Source organism: Apostichopus japonicus, chromosome 18, assembly GCF_037975245.1.
Source record: "Apostichopus japonicus isolate 1M-3 chromosome 18, ASM3797524v1, whole genome shotgun sequence".
Classification (NCBI taxonomy): domain Eukaryota; kingdom Metazoa; phylum Echinodermata; class Holothuroidea; order Aspidochirotida; family Stichopodidae; genus Apostichopus; species Apostichopus japonicus.
Window position 1 is genome coordinate 1,269,398 of NC_092578.1, and position 12,496 is coordinate 1,281,893.

General features: G+C 35.5%; 1 protein-coding gene across 11 annotated transcripts in view; it reads right to left on the reverse strand.

The window, feature by feature from the left end:
• LOC139958816 (unconventional myosin-X-like) overlaps nucleotides 1–12,496 on the reverse strand; it is a 93,955-nt gene that overhangs the window by 24,609 nt on the left and 56,850 nt on the right. For all 11 annotated transcript variants that reach the window (XM_071956172.1, XM_071956167.1, XM_071956171.1 and 8 more), the window contains exons 14-24: nucleotides 11,362–11,513; nucleotides 10,439–10,541; nucleotides 9,223–9,428; nucleotides 8,499–8,720; nucleotides 7,613–7,667; nucleotides 6,741–7,072; nucleotides 4,940–5,000; nucleotides 4,358–4,498; nucleotides 1,958–1,995; nucleotides 1,034–1,166; nucleotides 122–215 (exon numbers count right to left, since the gene is read on the reverse strand). In XM_071956172.1, the coding sequence (XP_071812273.1) occupies nucleotides 122–215; nucleotides 1,034–1,166; nucleotides 1,958–1,995; nucleotides 4,358–4,498; nucleotides 4,940–5,000; nucleotides 6,741–7,072; nucleotides 7,613–7,667; nucleotides 8,499–8,720; nucleotides 9,223–9,428; nucleotides 10,439–10,541; nucleotides 11,362–11,513 (1,537 nt within the window). The remainder of the gene's footprint in view (nucleotides 1–121; nucleotides 216–1,033; nucleotides 1,167–1,957; nucleotides 1,996–4,357; nucleotides 4,499–4,939; nucleotides 5,001–6,740; nucleotides 7,073–7,612; nucleotides 7,668–8,498; nucleotides 8,721–9,222; nucleotides 9,429–10,438; nucleotides 10,542–11,361; nucleotides 11,514–12,496) is intronic.

Consider the following 12,496-nt stretch of genomic DNA (forward strand, 5'->3'; position numbering starts at 1 on the left):
TATAAATATCTTATTACTTTACAATATAAATCATGTGTATTGTTTTTTATTTGAGTTAGATATTAAGTTAGATATGATATGAATATATGAACAATATTCTGGATTTGATATTATTTCTTACCACTTTTCATCAGAAGGAATCCTTCATAATTTTGCCCTTCTTCTGATTTTCTGGAAAAAACATCATCCTCTCCTTCACCAATCTCTTCTTCAAACTGTTAAAAAGGTACAAAAACATAAAACAAAAAACATCACATTAATGCATTACAAATGATGTCATTAACAATCAGAGCTGACTGTTTAACTTACGTAGATTACTACCCAAACTTCCCTCCTCCTTCCTCTAATCAAACAGTTGATATATAGATGATTGAAAGTTGTTGTTCCATAAAATAGGGTGGTGGAAGGGGGGGGGGGGGGGTTGAGGCCAACATTACTGCCTGTATTTGACAAATTTATCATATTTGATCAGCATGGTTGCTACTGTATACTAAAGTATCAAGTTGCTCAAACACTACTTTGTCTTTGCCTAGTTACAATAACCATACTGATATTGTACAATCACTACGGTTAACACCAGCATCATAACAAATAGGAGCCCTACCATACTAAGTGGTCCAAATACAGATTAATGTAGTAATTACCTATTAAGACCTATTGCAACAGGGGTTTTGATGGCTGAGGGGCATATTTGATAGATTTGAACATGGAAGAATGCCATAGTAACTGGAGTGAATCTGGAGTGAATATCATACTCATTAACTAGTATCAGGGTAATGGTACACATTTATCATGCTACTCATATTAATGATCTGTTTTACATTCACAGCAATGAATATTCATGTATTTGTGCATTAAAACAATCATCAAAATGTACTCGCATGAAACAGTACTTGTACTTGGATTCTAAAACACTGTACTCGGTCACTAGTACTTGGATTTTAAAACGTTGAACTCGATCACTGGTACTTAGTACTCTGGACCTCGAGTACTCTGAAGTACCTGGATAAAAGTACTCGACTATAACAGTTACCTGTAGTAACGAGTCCTCAAATTCTTTGAGGACGAGCTCCTCAACTCTCTTGAGTTGGTCTCCGTGTTCTTCATCGTACAATCTTCTGTCCTCATCTTCCTTATTCTTACGGTTTTGTTCTTCCTGTCGTTTCCTGACAAATTGAATAAATATCTGATTAAAGAAAGCTTGAATAATGAGCATTTTCGAAGTATCTCACTGAGGAACGTAAATATATTGTCAACACGACATAGGCACTAGAACAAACAGATGACAAAATTATGCGTGATGAGAGGGCAGATTATAGACCAATGTGTCATTACTTTGTAGGACCTGAACATATCATTGAGGACATGAAAGGCAGACTACTACCAAGAATTTGTACAGAAATGGAGATAACATCTAATCCCCAGTGATGCTTGCACACTGTCGTTGGTTTATCCTATAACTCAGTACCCATTAATTCCTGTTTAGATCTGTATGTATCCAGCATGATGAATATCTTAACACTCTTTGAATCTTTGGTCAAATTTAGCTAACAAGATGCACCGCAAAAAAATTATTAAACTGTCATACAGTGAAGTCCTTATTTGAAAAAACTTTGAAAAGATCAAGTGATTAGTTTCAGTAATATCAAACAAAAGTTAACTTAACAGAAAGGAGAAACTAGCATTATTAACTAATGGCTTGTAAACGGTTTCATTGCTTGTTCTGAAATCTTTGGTCAAATTTAGCTAAAAAGATACACCGCCGAAAAAAATTATTACCACTGTCATGCAGTGAAGTCTCGGTTTGAACAAACTTTGAAAAGATCAAGTGAATAGTTTCAGTCATATCAAACAAAAGTTAACTTAACAGAAAGGAGAAACTAGCATTATTAACTAATGGCTTGTAAACAGTTTCATTGCTTGCTCTGAAATAGACAAAATTGTTATATTATCTTACAGTTCCTCAATTTCTCTTTGAAGTCTTTCTTCTTCTGCCTGTAATTTAAAAAGATCATAAAAAAAACAACTTGAATACTTTTTCATTCTCATAAAAATGAAAATAAAACCTTAACTCAAAATATTGACATAAAAGTCTTGTTACAAAAAAGTATCAAGTTTAGAAAAATTTAAAGAATTTCATTTTCATTATCAGTTTTCATACGAGTGTCAAAAGCAAACAATTTGTGTTGTATTGCAAATATTCTTTTAGTATACACTTGTTGCCATGTAGCACACTATATTGTTTAACTTAACCAACTGTTTCCTTTACATTTTCATGCGTTATTACTCCATTGAACAATTACTCAAACTTAAAAGCCAATGATGATTGATATTTAAATGGAGTGATGTTAGCCTGCTATCAGTTTCATAATACTGTCTTTAGTATGATAACACCCTTTATAATGCTACACTATTATACTGTATTATCACATTATGCACATCATGTATGTGATTTTGTTTATGTATATACTTCCATATGTGGTTAATCAAGGCAGTATTGTTTCAATGCAAATGTTGATAGGTACATGCAATATCAGTTTCTAGCTAGCATCAGCAGTGAGAGAAGATAATGTTACAAAACACAAGGCTCCATATTTGCTTCTTTACAGAAATTTCACATTTTGTGCGGCAGTTTTCAGTTTTTTCAAAGTGTACTTTCCATAAGATATGGTAAAATACTACAATGCTTCAGTTTACAAAAACTGTTACACTATGTTTGCATTTGTGTAGCAATTTTTCTATTTTGAATATCAATTTGCTATTAGCCATAATTGATGAATTATATGCCATGCTTCATATATAATTGATGTTTTTCCAATCTGTAGTATATAGCACACATGTCTGATACACTGTTAAATACAACATCAGAGAGCCAATGATGATTTACTCTACAACGACATAGACAATAGTGAGCAAAGTCTTGCTATAAACTATGTTGACATTTCTGTCTAGAATAACAAATACAGACTGTATTGATAAGGGAGTGGTTAGGATACATAATCGTATACTACACAATGAACCTATGCAGATAAAATTAATACCGGCAAAATACAAACTGCTTCCAACTTCCTTGGCAAAGAAAGTAAATTCTAAACAGGTATAACAGATTAAATATTTTTCTGTTCTTAATTCACCGTGCATTATTTGTGCTTGCACACTGTAGTATCATTTTTGTGCTTGATGTAATGCATGTGTTTTACTGTATGACCTGTATACTAACACTATGAACCGACACCCATGAGTACTAAGGCATTAACATTGACCTCATCACGGGTAGCTATAAGTATCGTAAATGTCTAAGAAAGTTTCCTGTTGGTTTCAGCTCTGACATTAATGTATCACGTAAGTTTGAGTGGTTTGCACGAAAGCTGTTAAACCACAAAATACAGAAGATAATCAATTGGGATATAACTGAAACTTTGACCCCAAAACAAAGCATCAAATGCCATCAAAATTCTTTCAACAACTTCCTCTAGAAGGAAGCAGAGGTGGGCTTTATTACTTTAATGACAGGTCAGGTCACATCCCGGTAAATGACGTGAGTGATCATGACGGTATGGATCGGTGATAAAAATTCAACCGCTGATGCAAGAATAACAAAGAACAATAACAATGTTTAACTAATAGTGAGAGAGATGACAGAAATGGCCAAATGTGGTTTTAAAACAATCTATCCTACTCCAGCTTGTGTCAGCAATTTATGCAATGTTAAAGACACTTAAACGAAACAGAAATATCTGTTATTTCAGAGAGATACACTATTTCTGTTTTGCTTTTTTCAAAATTTGCAACTTGAGATCTTAAGATTAATACTCTGTATGACTGGCCATACAACATTTGCTTCCTATATACCTACAGAATCAGTCAAACTAAAGTGATAATATGCTCCAAATATTTTTCTCAAAGCATTTGATGGTAAGGTTTTGGTCTGTTCTTAGTCTTGAGAAGGAAAGGATTGCACAAATGAACTGCTTTAAGCAAAAGTAAATGGCAGTAAAATCTTTAAAAATCTTATAAAAAGTTTTTAAAATGCGATGAAAAATAATGAGAGAAATCTGTTCATAAATATCACTTGTAGTGATACATGGAATTTGTTTGCTTTTTCGTCGTTTACTTTTAATGTCACGTTTGCCTGTTCTTTCCTTTCCCTCAGCCCGCAAACATAGCTTTTTTTTTAAATAAACACACCCCACCTCTCCCATGGCCCAGCCCTCATCTCTCCCATGGTCCACTCCATCTCCTTTAATACATCTCTGCAAGACCCCATTTAACCTGCAGACATTATGTAGGGGGGAGCATCTTTTTTTTCCCTGAGGTAATAAGTCAATCAGATGCATCTCTTAGTTTCTATCTTTACCATTCTCTCCTGTTCCTCTTTTTCTAGCTGTCGGTGATATTCGATCTGTCTTGCTCTTTCCAATTCTTTCTTGGCCTGTACCTCTTTCTTCTGTTTCTCATTTTCTTCTGCCTCTTTTTGAACTCTCGCTTCCTCTTCGAGCTACACAAATGAGATCATTCAGTCATTTTGAGGATCGCAGACAAAAAAAGGAAAACTATATATTTCATCCAATACCAGAAGAACAAGTAACTTTAGCTTTTACATTTTCAAGTTTAACCCGTCCACTAGAGTGTAAAGTTCACAGAGCAATCAGAAACTTGCAGAGTGAATGAAATAACTTGTAAAATAGAAATATATTGCCATAATAAAGTAAGTGATATTTGACATGACACATCAACAAAATGGCAGTCCCTTGATATAACTTTTGAGTCCCCTTTCTCCCAAATGGAGCAAAATCTTCATTAAATATTTAAGGAAGTTTTGTGTGATTAAAATATCTATCATATAAATGAAGCGTATGGTTGGGTTTGTGTTCTCCTTTAAGTTTAACCCTGACTCTCATTACATCATCATCCTTATCATAAATTATTATAGATTCACCTTCTTGGTCAGTTCCTCCAATTCTCGTAATTTTTCCTCTGCTTTTTTTCTCTCCAGATCTCTGTTAAGATCAACCAATCACAAACAGTTATTTTAGAAATTAAGGAATTACATAATCACTATATGTTAAAAGATATGCATCACACACTCTTATGCCAGCTTGGTAAATGTCAATGCAGTGTAAGTTATAAACATCTGTATAAATAATTTGAAAACCTATTCATGTTTTAATATACCCTAATTCTGATCATATCAGAATCAGGCTGTACACAAGGGCTTCTATTGCATTTTGAATCCATAGCTTTATAAAATGAGAAGTGGAAATGAACCCTGAGAGAAGAAAAATGGGATTTCTAAATTGAACGTTGATAAATATCAGTTGTGCTAGCTGATTTTCCAGTTAGTGTCTTTGTTAAAGCCTTTAGACTATTTGACAGAACATTAAAGAAAGAATCAGGCTTTGTTTCTTAACTTGTTGGTGGTTGGTCTGTTTTGCTTATTTTTTTCTGAATTCCGCTTTAATTTATCTCAAGGTTTCATAAATTTGTGAGCAAACTGAGGAAAACCGAAAGCACAAATTTTGTTGCTTGTGCATTTGTTTGTAAGTCTAGTCTTTTAATAGTTGAGTGACACCCACGCACCAAAATAAATATGATATTGCACTTCCTGAAAGATGTGGTTCATGAAATCCAAAACAGATTATTGAAACCCAATTCACCATGATGTTAGTTTCAATCAGTCCTTTAATAATACACACAGTCTAAACATCTGACTGTCATATAATCACACCAGATAGTTGACAGATAGTCACACCTATAAATATATCTAGGATCATTAGTGACCTATATATTTGATACAGTTGGACTTTAAATTTCAATTAAGTCATGACAACCTCTGACCAAAAAAAAAACCCCACTTCACCTGATAGCTGAGGAGGATATGTGAAAAGAAAACAAAACTAGAATTTTTCATAGAAACTCGACCAAATTTCCCCCACCATTGATAATTGGTCATTACTGGTCATTCTAATCAAGAGTTCTATCCGTAATTAAACAGGAAATTACCTTCGCTTTAACAGATTCCTTTCAGCGTCAGAAAGTAAGGTAAATTGTCAAGATTAAAATAAAGGGCAACAAACAAGATATCATTTCATAAAGTAAAAGTAAAAGTACAACCAAGAAAAGAAATATTTTAGCCGATGCAAAGATTATAAGTACAGATGAACCACAAACTGTGAAAATATTCAAAATTCTGGTGGTATAGTATGTCACTTGGGTGGGTATTTGTTGAGGTTGATGGAACATACAATCTTCCTTACCCACTGTATAGAATATATATTTATATGTATTTGATCAATTGTCCTCTTTAATACTGTAATACACTTCACAGTTAGTAGTTTCAATTTTCAATTCTCAACTCTACGATGTATTGTCAACATATAAGTGTAGCCATGGATACACAATCATTTGCCATTGTCTCGCATATTACAATTAAACTATCATATCAACCTAAAGCATCAACTGTTTAAACACAAGTTATCCTGCAGTCATATGTACAGGGATAAAAAGCTTTGTAAAATTGCGACCATCTTCTTTTAGTACAATGCAAAACTTATTTTCTCACATACGCACAAAGTCAGTCCAGGCATTTGCTGTACAATATTACAGTATGTACACATGATTGACACAACAACAATAAAGGGGGTCTTTTACCAGGCTTGCAACTACGAAACAAACAGTTACAATAACTTACATGAAATTCTCTCATGAAACATCCCTAATATACTTTGAAATTTTCCCACCTTGCTGCTTCCTCTTGTTTTCTTTTATCCTCCTCTTCCTTCCGTTTCTGTTCTTCCTTGATCATCTCCTCTTCTGCCCGTCTCTGCTCTTCCTCCAACTTTCTCTTTTCTTCCTCTTGCCTTAACCTCTCCTCCTCGCGTCGTTTCTCTTCTTTGAGTTTGGCCAGCAGTTCCTCTCTCTTCCTCTGCTCCTCTCTCAATCGTTCCTCTTCTTTGCGTTTCTCCTCTTTCAGTTCTGCCAATCTCTTACGAGCTACCCTGGCACGCTCATATTTTTGGAAGACAATTACTGCATTTCTGTGTTTGATGTATCTTCTTCGACACAAAAACATCTGGAAAATCAAGATGTTACATCAAATTGAATTTTTTTTTTACTGGTATAGGCAGAAATATTTTTGTTAGAAAGTTAAGATTATTGTCACAAAAGGTTTTTTTGGATAGTTCATTACTTTTTCAAACACACATCAAGACATAGTCTTGACCGATATGCTTTAGTAGCAGAGTTTGCTAAGCCTAGCTTACTATGCATATACACTTACCCTAGACCTACCACATTTTGGTAGCAGAGGTTACCTAGCCTAGTTTACTACACATATACACTTACCCTAGACCTACCACACTTTGGTAGCAGAGGTTACCTAGCCTAGCTTGCTTGCATATCCACTTACCCTAGACCTACCACTTTGTAGCAGACATTGCTAAGCCCAGCCTTCTTTGCATGAGGCTAACTACCAGCTATTTGTGCCTTTTATTTATGAAAAGAACAACTACATAGATCTTGTGGAGAAATTACCCCAGTAAATTGAATGAAGTAGTGTTATCAATTAAAATTAGGTGGCTTGTTTTTAAAATTAACTTAAACAACATATCACCTTGCAGTAGGATGACACCTTGATAATCTTCTTAATTGTCTGCTTGAAGGCTTTCCTATGGGGAAGTGAAAACATTAAAACGAGGTTAAAAAACCTGAGAGCAAAAACAGTATAACTGTTAGTCAAAAAATACATTGTCATAATCAAAGTAGTTATAAAACCCCTTTCCCCTGCCCTTGTCCCAACCATTGCCCTTTCGGCTACCCTTACCCCCCACCCCCATGTATCTAGAGCTCTCATTTCAGTTCTGGATACCTGCTTATAAATCCCGAGGCGGGCCTTCAGTAGAGTAGCAGTGATACCCCTTTCTCCTACCCTTGCCCCTAGACACTACCCCATGTATCTCAAGTTCTCACTTTAGTTCTGGATACCTGGCTATATATCCCCTGATGTGAGCCCTCAATGGAATCGCAGTAATACCTGTTTTTCCCACCCTTGCCCACAAACTCCCCTGCCCCCCCACCACCCCCATGAATCTAGAGTTTTAATGTTAGTTCTGGATACCTGGCTATATATCCTCTGATGTGGGCCGTCAGTAGAGTAGCATTAATACCCCGTTTCTCCTACCCTTGCCCCTACACCACTCCCCCCCCTCCACCCCATGTAACTAGCTGTAATGTTAGTTCTGGATACCTGGCAATGTATCCCCTGATGTGAGCCTTCAGTAGAGTAGCAGTAATACCCCTTTCTCCTACCCTTGCCCCTACACCACTCCCCCCCCCTCCACCCCATGTATCTAGAGCTCTAATGTTAGTTCTGGATACCTGGCAATATATCCCCTGATGTGAGCCTTCAGTAGGGTAGCAGTAATACACCTTTCTCCCACCGTTGACCCTCCACCCCCTCACCCCCATGTATCTAGAGCTCTAATGTTAGTTCTGGATACCTGGCAATATATCCCCTGATGTGAGCCTTCAGTAGGGTAGCTGCTATCGACAGTTTTGTTTCTCTTTCTTTTTCCATCTCCATCTCAAAGATTTCTTTCATGAAGACTTTAGATTTGCCAATTTGCCAGAGCTTCTTATCCGCATCAAGTTTGATCAAGAGGTTTTGACATCTTTCAGCAGGAGATGGTTGCTGTGAATCCTTGAAAACTAACACTTTATACCTAGAAATTAAAAATAAGACAAGAATTCAACTTTATCACAAAATATAGAAGTAGGATACAGAAACAAAGAACCAACTGTTAGCCCAGCTGTTGTTCTGAGTAATAACTGATATTAGGGTTTGTTAAAGATTCTTCAGCCATCTCATTCCTCAGGAGTCCTCAGAAAGAATAAATACTTTATAAAAGAATTTATTTTTGAAATTCAACTGATAAAATTATACATTTAAAAGCTGTATTCCAACACTGCAGAAGTGTCTCCAATGACTAATTCAGCCAATACTTAGATTATAATATTGCTGGTGAAAAAAATCAATGATTTGTAGAATTTTATAATTCAACAAAATCTTCATTAAATGTTTACTGGAAAGCCACCCATGTGTAGTCAGACATGGATAACGATCCTTCAAGCCCATTTTTTTTCTGCAATCCGAACCTAAAATTTATACGTAGAAATGTTCATTTCATTGAAACTATAATTCTAAGTGAATCTGTCGATATTAACCTCTGTAAGAAATCATCAAAGTATCTCCTGACCGGGAAGCCGGCTTTACGTATCTTGACCGTCTCTAACATGCCAGAGTATCGTAGCTGGTTGATGACAACCTCCTCCTTGAATCTACTCGCAGCCTTTTCTGAGTTTGGTTTGATGCAACGGACAAAGTAAGGATTGCAGGAGTTGAGGGTGGTCATGAGAGCATGTAAGGATTCCTGCAGGAAAAGACCATAAAAGATAAATTAAAAGTTAATTCATGGATATGGTTAAATTGTTTTTCGAATGCTGTACCCAAGGCCAGGCATTCTGAGATGATTTTACAAGAGTCAAGTCCTGGTCATTGGTAACTTGTCACACCCGCTCATTCAATTGAGCACAATTCAAACAGTGGCTCAAAGGGTAATACAGTGCACCACATCTACACATTCCCTGGGTGCAGCCGTAATCTAATGCACTCAACTATACTAACGTGTTACCTCACACAGGTTCTCATTTTGATACCATATAGGCATTTGAGATTCAATAGCGTATTAAAGCTGTAACACACATTTGTAAGACTGCTTCAATAGCATATTTAGGCTGTGACAGACATACGTAAGACTGCTTCAATAGCGTATTTAAAGCTGTGACACACATACATAGGTAAGACTGCTTCAATAGCGTATTTAAAGCTGTGACACACATACATAGGTAAGACTGCTTCAATAGCATATTTAAGCTGTGACAGACATACGTAAGACTGCTTCAATTAATATTTAAGCTGTGACACACATACATAGGTAAGACTGCTTCAATAGCGTATTGAGGCTGTGACACACATTTGTAAGACTGCTTCAATAGCGTATTTAAGCTGTGACACACATACTTCAAAAGCGTATTAAAGCTGTGACACACATTCTTAAGACTGCTTCAATAGCGTATTAAGGCTGTGACACACATACGTTAGACTGCTTCAATAGCTTATTAAGGCTGTTACACACATACGTTAGACTGCTTCAATAGCGTATTAAGGCTGTGACACACATACGTTAGACTGCTTCAATAGCTTATTAAGGCTGTTACACACATACGTTAGACTGCTTCAATAGCGTATTAAGGCTGTGACAAACATTCGTAAGACTGCTTCAATAGCTTATTAAGGCTGTTACACACATACGTAAGACTGCTTCCAAGACCTGTCTAACAACAGTCCCTCTAAATGGATGTTTATAGCAAACAGACAAACCTTGAACTGTGAGCTGACTGTTGGTTTGTTCCTCATCGTCTTTCCTCCTCTTCCTTGCTTGGATTCTGCGATGTTCTCAAAAAGATCATAGATGAAGTCCGATCTGAAACAATAGCCAAACACGATAATTTAAGCTACGAGAAATTTGACTTTATTGTTACCAGAACTTGAGTTTCCATTGCAACTCTTGATAAGGTTATACAATTCTCGAATGCAAATTTCAGTTTCCCACTTGGTGAACCTCCACTCATATCCCTTCCCTCCTCACATTTGTTAATGAAGGTATTAATTTATTATTAATTAATAACTAATCTCGTAGTGTCTACAGTTTCTTAGCTCAAACTATAATCTAATAATCATGGGCTCTTTTAGGTGACAAGTACATACTGTTAACCAATCTAGTTAACCAGCAATATCTTATCATTTTTTACCATGGGTCAAAAACCTTCAGATTATGCATCTAGTTGTGAAAGATGATCATTTCATCAACATAAACATCATAGGACTGTAAACTAAATACCAACAAACAATACCAAGCCTGTTTATTTAGTTTCCTTATATTGTCCATATGTAAGCATTAAATGCCCATATTTTAAAAGTACTTTCATTACTAGACATTTCAACATATTGCTCAAATGAACATTGCTTGAAAAAGCAGAAAGCTGAATATGCAAACAATAGCTAAGTGTGTTATGCTGTGAACACGTGTGTTTGAATAATTTTAATTTCAAGGTATACCTCGTTTGTCTAGTCTGGCAGGATGTGAGAGTCTTATCAAAACTATATAATTAACAAAAATTGTTTAATTGCTTTTATCCAGGCACTGTTTTGTTTGAATAAAAATAAACTAGACACATTAGGGTCATAACATGATGTTATTAATGAGATATTATTAAGGAAACAATAATATATCGGCCACCCACCTGCTTTCCTTCAAGACACAGAGAATGTCATCTCTGAACGTATCTCTGTTCTTCTCCAGGAATCCAGTGGTGGTGTAAAACACCTCTCCTGCATAATGGTGGATTCCAAACATAATATTCTGCACCTTTGGCTTGATGTAGAATGAGTTTTTCTAGCAAAAAAATATAGATATATATATATATTGGGAGTAACACATCATGACAAATATTACAGACACAAAGGGAATCTTCTTGAAATTAAAGAAACACAAAGAAATTGAATGCTGGTTTTTATACATTTTATTAAATTACATGGTGGGTTTACAGAATTATCACTAAGTAGCCTTTTCTGAATATTGTGGTCAATATTTAATGATGTAGCTGTGACTCATCCTTTCCTTTCTAATAATGAAGAAAAAGAAAACGAATTTGAAAATTATTATTTCCTTGTTGTGTGTGTTTAACGCTACAACGTACTTCTTTTCCCAGGCTTTGTCACTATCTTGATGATAAGCAAATTACAAATGAAGGAAGACAATTAATTACCTTCTTAGTTAATTTTTACAAGAAGTGAGCAGTTTCAGAATTTGAATAAAAAGGCTAGGTACAAGCATTTATCAACATTCGAAAATGTCATGATTATTGTAAAGTGTCTCATTGCACTAACAAGATAACAGGATAGCTACAAAGTACTAGAAGAATAGGTATCAAGGTTAGGTGCTCTGTTTATAATGAAAAATACCACTAAATATTACAAGATTAAAATATTAATCAATTATACAAAGCTCCTACCGATTCCATAAAAGTGGTGTATCACATAAAAAACAAGAGCCCAAGGGCACTGTGGTTCCTTGCTTGGGGTATATGACAATACACATAATATTATCAAGCAAGATTGGGCTCAAATAGATCAAGTAATTGTGGTCCTACATGTTCCCATAAAGTAACCAACACTATAGCCAACACTTTTGTGATCACAAAATGTGATCGGATTTTTGATCAAAAGGCACTTTTGAGATCTAAATGTGGCGTCGAAAATGTAAGAAGTATAAGGTCACCTACAAGCGGGTCAACAGATATGATAACATTGGTGACCACAGATGACATGACCTTTAAGTATGAAAATGTTCCACCACCCCCCCATTCACAACTTGTC